We start from the raw sequence: 8,353 nt of genomic DNA on the forward strand, positions 1-8,353 counted from the left end.
AATTGGTAAACTGCCTCCAAGTTCCAGGGGAATAATAGGCCATATAGTAGATCCCAGGTACACTGTAAGCACTCCTATAGTATAAGACTATTTCAGGAACAACTAATAGTATGAGAGCCCTCTGGACCCCACCCTTGACCTTACTCCACAAACTGAGGACACCTGTTTTTTTAATTTTTTTTATTTTAAGGTTATGTATTTATTTGGAAAGAGAGAGAGAGAGCATGAGTGGGGTAGAGGCAGAGAGAGGGAAGACAGAGAATCCCAAGCAGGTTCGATGCTACCAGCACAGAGCCCAATGCAGGGCTCAAACTCACAAAATGTGAGATCATGACCTGAGCCAAAATCAAGAGTCAGACGTTTAAGAAACTGAGCCACCCAAGTGCCCTGAGGACACTTGGTTTTGAGGCAATACAGTGTTTAATCACAGGGTAATAGAAGTATCACAATATACAGTAACAAGATGGCCCAAGGTGAGAGAAGCAAACTGTACCCGGAGTCTGGCTCATGCACATAGGGCTTTCCTGACGTCGCGGTCTCTGTGTCAATCCATGACAGATAATTAGACACCTTCGTGTACACTCCAGGCAGTTTCTTCTGGCCACAGCCCACTCCCCAGCTGACAATGCCTAGTTGGTACCATATGCTTTGGTGGTTGTTTTTCTGGCAAACCAGAGGACTCCCACTGTCTCCCTATGAGAGAAAAGTTGTTTGGGAGTGGAAGGGACAGTAGCGAATAACTTCTATAGCCTATTGAGGTGTGGGCAACTGGCATAAGGCAAAAAGCACTTATGGTCTTTTGACAAGGGAACAGTTTATGCTATCCAGCCACATGACTATGCTTCCCAGCTGCATGACTGTCAAAGTTGCAAACAATTTGGTCAAAAGCAATGGTAATGAATGATAATTTGATTTACAAAAATCAGTATCCATCATCATCATTATCATCTAGTCATATGGGTTCATTTTGATGTACCAAGAACTGGTTTTCTAATCCATTTTGCCTCTAAGCATAAGCACTTTTGTTGTTTTTCAGAATTCTTCCAATTTCCCCCATACCTTTTTACTTTACATCTATTTTCAGACAACCCATTTTGGTCTTTCTGTATTGTTCATAATAGCAAAAAGTAAAAAACAAACATAAAAGTCTATTATGCCTCATAATAGATCATTGGTTGAAGACAGCAGGCAAGCAAACTGATATATATAAAACACATATGATATAAAATGTGGTTCAAAGCATTACATTTTAAACAATTTACAAATTTTAAAATGTCACGAAAAAGATTGCCAAATAAGCACAAGTAAGGGGAACAGACATTGACATGAAACTTGAAGAATACATAATCTTTCAATGCCTTCAAATATTTGGGCCCATTTTTTAAATTTAATCTTTTATTGTTTAAATATAGTTGACATACAATGTCATATTAGTTTCAGGTGCACACCATAGTGATTCGATGATTATATGTGTTACACAATGCCGTGATAAGTGTAGTTACCCTCTGTCACCATTTAACGTTATTGCAGCACTATTCACCATATTCCCTATGCTATACTTTCCATCTCTGTGACTTATTAAATTCTACTGAAAATTATGTATCTTCATCTAAAAAATTAGAAATCTCAGGTATGGAAAAAGAACATGAAGAATAGTCATAATTATACAAATAAATAAATTTATATATAAACACACACGTATGATTGTGTATAAAAAGAATATTTCAGGAGGTGCCTGGGTGGCTGAGTCAGTTAAACATCCAACTTTGGCTCAGATCATGTTTCATGGTTCATGAGTTCAAGCCCTGTGTCAGGCTCTGTGCTGACAGCTCAGAGTCTAGCTCCTACTTTGGATTCTGTGTCTCCCTCTCTCTCTGTCCCTTCCCACTTGCACTCTCCCTCCCTCTCTCTCTCTTTCTCTAACAAATAAATTAACATTGAAACATATAAAAAATAATATTTCAGGAAAGAAGGCAACACTGTAAAAATGGTTTCTCTGGAGAGTGAACAGGAGAACAAGTTTAGATGTAAACTTCCTCTTCACTGTACTTCCAATTTGTACAATTCCAAATGAGTTAAATAAACATTTCTCATTCCAGCCATACAGAGGCAACCCCTTAGTCAAATATAATTTTCCACATCCTTGAATATGCAAATATGAATACATCATTATTGTTTTACAGAAGTAGGTTTGGGTGGTACATATTGTTTCACAGCTTACAAAGATTTATTTTTGAAAATGTTAAGTGACATCCCAAATGTTGAAAAGAAGCACCATTCAACAATATGCCAAAAGTCCAAATCCAAAACAAAACAAAAAATGATATGGGTTTATTTGATTTTTTAAACCAGATTGTTATCATGAACAAATTGCTGTGCCCATCAACTTACTTTGAACCAAACTGTTCTTTACCAAATTCCTTGAAGTCATTGCTAAGTCCCATGACCTATCGCTAAAATAAAGAATTATAATCCCTTCTGTGGATATGAGGGGATCTATGTGAAAGATGTCAGGCAGAACAGCAATACAGTTAAGATCGTAGATTTCTGGAGCCAAACAGATCTTGGTTGAAACTCCAGGGAGAAGATTTAGCTGAGGGAATGTGAAAATTTTCTTCAGCATTTTAAGGCTCAGCTTTTATGCTTGTGATAATAGCTATCTTTCCTACAATACAGCTGTATGTATGGAAGGAAATGACAGCTGTGAAGCCCTGTGCACCATGATATACGGCAACCCTGTACTCAATGGTAGCTCCCTGCATTTCTGTGGCCATTGAACCAGCCAAATCTGTGCATGACCAGGCTGAGCTGCTAGATTTGGTGTCCTGTTTCCACTGGAACCCAAAAGATGGCTTCAATCTCAGAAGATAGTGTGCCTTCATTAGAATTCTGAGTCTGACATTTAACTTGTTCCTGTGTCCTCTGCAAGGCTGTCAGCTTCCCTGGTCCTCAGTTTCCCCATCTGAAATAGGCCTGCCTCCTAGGGCTAGTTTGCAACCCTTTCGTGTATTTGTGGAAACGGTTAATGTGCTATTAAGCACTGAACATGCATAAGAGATGGTGATGGAGAGGGGTGCCTGGGTAGTTCAGTAGGTTAAGTGTCCAACTTTGGCTCAGGTCATGACTTCGGCTCAGGTCATGATCTCACGGTTCATGGGTTCGAGCCCCTCATCGGGCTCTGTGCTGACAGCTTGGAGCCTGGACCCTGCTTTGGATTTTGTGTCTCCCTCTTGCTATGCTCCTCCCCCACTCACACTGTGTCTCTCTCTCTCTCTCTCAAAAATAAAGATTAAAAAAAATTTAAAGAGATGGTGATGAAGAAAATTATATTTATAACATTTAGTATGACCATCCTCTGCTCTGCATCATTTTAAGTGCTTTTGTGCATTGACTCACTTAAGTTTCACACTAGTCCTAAAAGGTAGAAACTCTTAATATTCCATTTTGCAGATGAATAAATTTGAAAAAGCACAGGCACAGAGGGAAGTCACAAGCAATAAGTTAGGAGCTGAGAGGGGGGAACTAGGGGACCCTCCACCCCTAATCACTATCCCACAGAGTCTCCCTTTGGTTACAGAGCATCTGTACAGGGCTGAATAGCATCCCTCCCAAATTTATGTCCATATGGAACCTCAGAATGTGAGCTTATTTGGAAATAGGGCTTTTGCAAATGTAATTAGTTAAATTAAGATGAAGTTCTACTGGATTATGGTGGGTCCTAATCCGACAACTGAAATCCTTATAAGAAAACAAGAGATACACATACAAGGGAGAAGTCCATGTGAAGATGGGGGTAGTAACTGGAATGATGCACCTGCAAGCTAAGGAATGCCCCTGATTGCTGGAAACTACCAGAAGCAAGAAAAGGCAAAGAAATATCCTTCCCTAGAGCCTCCAGGGGGAACATGACTCTACCAATGCCTTGATTTTGGAACTCCAGCTTCCAAAACTGTGAGACAGTATATTTCTATTGTTTGAATCCACCCTGTTTGTGGTAATTTGTTATGGTAGCTTTAGGAAACTCATCCAGAAGAGGAAGAGGGGAGCCAATTATCCTGAAAATATTGGCCAGCCCTCTGTAGGAACCCTTCTCCAAACAAGGGACAAGCTCCATTACCTGGCAGGTGTCCTTCCCACCTTGAGGGCTCCCAGCACACAGCATGTTCCTGGTGAGTATAGGCACCTTATGGGAGCATGTTTCCCATTTGACCAGCTTGATGTTGACTTTTTGCAGCCGTGAAGTCATATCTTGCATAGGAACTGACACAAAGAAGAAGCAGATGGGGAAAGGACCCTGAGCTCAAAGTGGTCCCTTTGGGTTGAGGTCAAACAGCCACCCAGCATCATGTATTTTCAGCTCAATAGCAAAGGAGCTACTGTGTGACCCAGAGAACTACCCAGATATGGAATTAGTGAGGAGAGAATTGAGAGGCATTCAGGAGACTCTCAAGCCTATCTTCTCTGAATCTAGAGCTCCTCACAGCTGGGTCTTTATTGGATCTCAGCCTGAGTGCACTCTTCTGCAGAAAGTGCCAACTCCAGGTACAGTCCTAAAAAGGTATTTCATTTAAATCCATAGGCACGTAAAGAGGACCCATTATGACAAATTCTGTCCAGGGGTCTATGGATCATAAAGATGGATTTGAATCATGTCAGGGTCTTTAACATGGAAGAGATGAACCTAACACCTAGAATGTTCACACCCTGAAGATGAGGACATTTCCCTTTTTGTATATTACTGAATTCCCAGAGCCTAGAACACTGCCTGGGTCATAGAAGAGGTTCAATGAATATGTGCTGAATAAAGCATGAACTCTAAGAAGGTGGCCTGTTTTGAATTTCATGGAAAGCTTCCAAGGGTAATTCCCAATGAGGAATTCTAAAACAGCTCCAAGCTTTGGGACCATGTGGGAATCAGTGTACTGCCATCTGTGTGCCTACCTAGAAGAATGGCGCTAAGATTTTTCTTCTGTTCTTTTGATTTTGGACACATTTACCAAGAATAATGACAAAAAGGCACCATTTTATGGTTTGGCAGGGCAAAGTGGTCGGAGTAGGTTACAGATTAACTCTATAAGAACAAATTTATATTCAGTTTATCCCCTTCTTCTTGGCCTGGATCTGTGGTTTTCAAATATTTGGGCCAGCAAGCACTTTTCACAGAGGAGCAGAACTGACACCATCAACCGGAACAGAGTTGCTCTGCTGACATTAGTGTGCACTTCTTGCAGCCTAGTCAATTTTGCCACCCCTTTGCCCATTAATATGTTCCTCAAAATTCTCCCAAGTCATCCTTGGATTCTGAACACTTCTCCCTGGGTTATTACTGAGGCCCTGTTTAGGGTTTGTGTTCTATAATATGGATATAAAACTTGGTATAGGAGCCCAGGAAGGCCAAGGAAAGATGATTCACATGTTGACTGAGGAGAAGGTTCATCATGGGTTCTTAAATGAGAAACTGAAGTTTCCAAATCCACCAGACAGACTTCCCAGAGCTATAAGAGCCTCCAGAGTTTTCTTTCTCATTGCCTACATCAACCAGAGTGCCACCTCCCATTGGGTTGGGCTATAGTAACTCACTGGTAATGCCCCATCCAGTCACCCAGCAGTTTCTCCATTTCTGTATGTCATTAACCTCTGACAGGCAGATGGGTACTTCCTTGACACCCAATTTAAATGGAGATTTGAGTAAGAGCAAAGCAATGTCATTATCCAAGAACCAGCTGTCAAAATAAGGGTGAATAATTGACTTGTCCACTTTCATCCTTGTCAAGTTCTTGGTATCAATGTTTCTTTCACCATGTATAATCTCCAAACCAGATTTTATCTCAAAACAAAAGAAGGAGAAAAAAAGGTAAGTTATGGAAGGGCAAAAAAAGGTGAGCCTTAAAAGAAAATAATTCCACCAATGCAAGGCTGTGATCCTGAGAGCTGGAAGGGTGGAGGCAGCTGGGGCCATGTACTTGGGCCCTGACCAGGCAAAAGAAGACTGACTTGAGCTCCATTCTTGCACTGTTGCCAACCAGCTTTTGACTTGATGGCTTCTTGGGCAACTTCACTTGTAGATTTTATTAACAAATATCTGGAAGTCATACTATGCACAAGTAATTGAGGGACTTGATCTTTATTTGCAAGGGGTAAACTAGCTATTAACAAACATCTGGGAAATTTCTCAAACATATTGGTGTATAGACTTAAGGTAAGGCAGCATCTCAGGAGCTTCTGTCATGCAAACAGGCCTGGTGCCCTGCCCTTGGGGACCAATCCTTTCTAGGATTCTCTGACTCTGTGGTTATTGTTAGCCTACTTTCTCCCCAAGTGGCATAAAATGCTTAGGAAAGTACTTTCCAGAGTTTTGGATCAGGACAACGTGCACTTGACAAGATGCTGGGAAGTCCAAGGAACATCTGTTCTGCCATTTGAGTCTCACACAATAAGGTGTAGAATATCCTAGGAGGAAATCAGTGTCTATCCCACCTGAAAAGTGTGATATTCAACCACACAGGCATATATTTAGCCTCCTGGTATTTTGTTCTGTAACTGACAAGCCTGGATGGAGGTTCCAGGAGAATAATGAGCATGTAAGGACAAGTATTCTGCCACATTGGTTAAAAAAAATCTTGGCAATACTTACTTATTTCTGTTTATGAAGCAATGGGCTGCGGTTAAAATCCACCACTCGTTGAGGATTGATCCTCCACAAAGATGTCTCCCTTGGTAAAGAATCCTCACCTGCCATGGAAAATCTATTATGTCTGCAGATACCCCACCTGTGATTTCCAAAATTTCTGACTTCTCAGGTTTGGTACTTGTTCTTTGGCCACATGTCCCTAAAAGCAGAAAGAAGGAAGAGGGACAAGAGATATAGGGCCCAACAGTCAAGATTGGTTGGTTTGGAAGAAATATGAGTACAGTGGCCCCTTCTTCTTGCCTCCCCAAGACACAGTTAGCAATGGCTTAGCCAAGTTAACATCAGATGGGAGATTCATCAAACAAAAATTATGTCTCTTATGCCTACCAAAGGCATTGCAATTATAATAATGTGCTTATGGGAAGCAATGGCTGCTTCCTTCATTTTAGCGTTGATTTTTGGAAGGGTCTCCCTCTGAGGGCTTGTGAGGAGGGAGACACAATCACAGACCTTGGACCTGAATCTTGCTATTGCAAGGCCTCAGCATCCTCTGAAAAATAGGGCATTGGTGTGGTATCTTGGCATAGAACATAAAATCCTTCTCCTCAGCTCTAGACTCATATTTTCATGGCTTCTATACCTCGATGACATGGACACCAGAAATTCTACAGGCAAAGGGAAACTGATTAGCCCTTCCCTTCCTAACTGATTGCTCTCCTGCATTTCTTACTGTGATTAGTGGCACCATTTTTCACGTACTTTTAATTCTAAGGATTCCAACTGAACCTAGAAAGGAATAAAAATTTTGGCATTTCCTATGTGATAGGATTGTTTTGATATCATTTGGTGTTTTTCAAATGTCATTTGACTAATGAGAAAAGCAAATATAAAATCTAAACTGTTGAGCACTTACTATTTGCCAGGCACCATTCTGTTTTGCCTGAAACAATTTAATTTAACACGAACTCCATGAGATAACTGAAATTATTCTTGCCCCATTTTAAAGGTGAGACAATAAAGGCAAGTGTAAGGGTTAGTACATCTGGCCAAGACCCAACAGCTAGTATATAACTGAGCTAAGATTTGAAACGAGGCACTCTGGCTCCAAAGTCTGTTTTCATTACTATTAGGCAAACTGCCTTCAAAGTATTAACCATGCTTATGCATGGGGAGAAAAGACAGTGACATTCAAACATTTCCCCAGACAAGTATAATATGAAAGGTTATTCATATTATGAATTTAAAACCATATCCACACCACACATCACTACCATCCATATGTTACCATCACCAAACATCACCATAACCATACAACCCCGCCACCATACAACCCCACCACTACATATCCCCATCACATGTCCCCACATCACAGGTCACACCACACAACCCCACCACCACACAACCTGGCCATCATACAGCACACCATACAACCCCACCACCACATGTCCACCCTGTCCCCCTCTTCATACTGCTCATTACCACTACATTTTACCACAACCAGTGCACATCACCACTGTTGCCAATCACCACCACTGCCACTGCTTATCTCTGCCTTTGGGTTTCTCTCCTCCAACTTTCCTGGCCCTTCAGCTCCCCAGAAGAGCTCTGCTCCTTTCTATCTCAGAGCTTTTCTCAATGCCTCTGCCAGAAAGACAGGCTACTCTGTCATCTGTCTTGCTCCTCTTTGCCTATTTAATTCCTGTGTGTCCCTCACATTTTAAC

At 41.3% G+C, this 8,353-nt stretch overlaps 1 protein-coding gene across 1 annotated transcript; it reads right to left on the reverse strand.

Moving 5' to 3' along the window:
- Positions 1-309: 309 nt before the first annotated feature.
- On the reverse strand, positions 310-6,471 carry LOC121026895 (serine protease 52-like). The gene is made up of 3 exons (XM_040469707.1): positions 5,581-6,471; positions 4,118-4,260; positions 310-693 (listed from the first exon to the last, which is right to left on the reverse strand). The coding sequence occupies exons 1-3, from the start codon at positions 5,957-5,959 to the stop codon at positions 421-423; spliced, it is 795 nt and encodes a 264-aa protein (XP_040325641.1). The 5' UTR covers positions 5,960-6,471; the 3' UTR covers positions 310-420.
- Between the last annotated feature and the right edge of the window lie 1,882 nt (positions 6,472-8,353).

The sequence above is a fragment of the Herpailurus yagouaroundi genome, unplaced genomic scaffold, assembly GCF_014898765.1.
Source record: "Herpailurus yagouaroundi ecotype Mexico unplaced genomic scaffold, PumYag 28, whole genome shotgun sequence".
In the NCBI taxonomy this organism is placed as follows: Eukaryota; Metazoa; Chordata; class Mammalia; order Carnivora; family Felidae; genus Herpailurus; species Herpailurus yagouaroundi.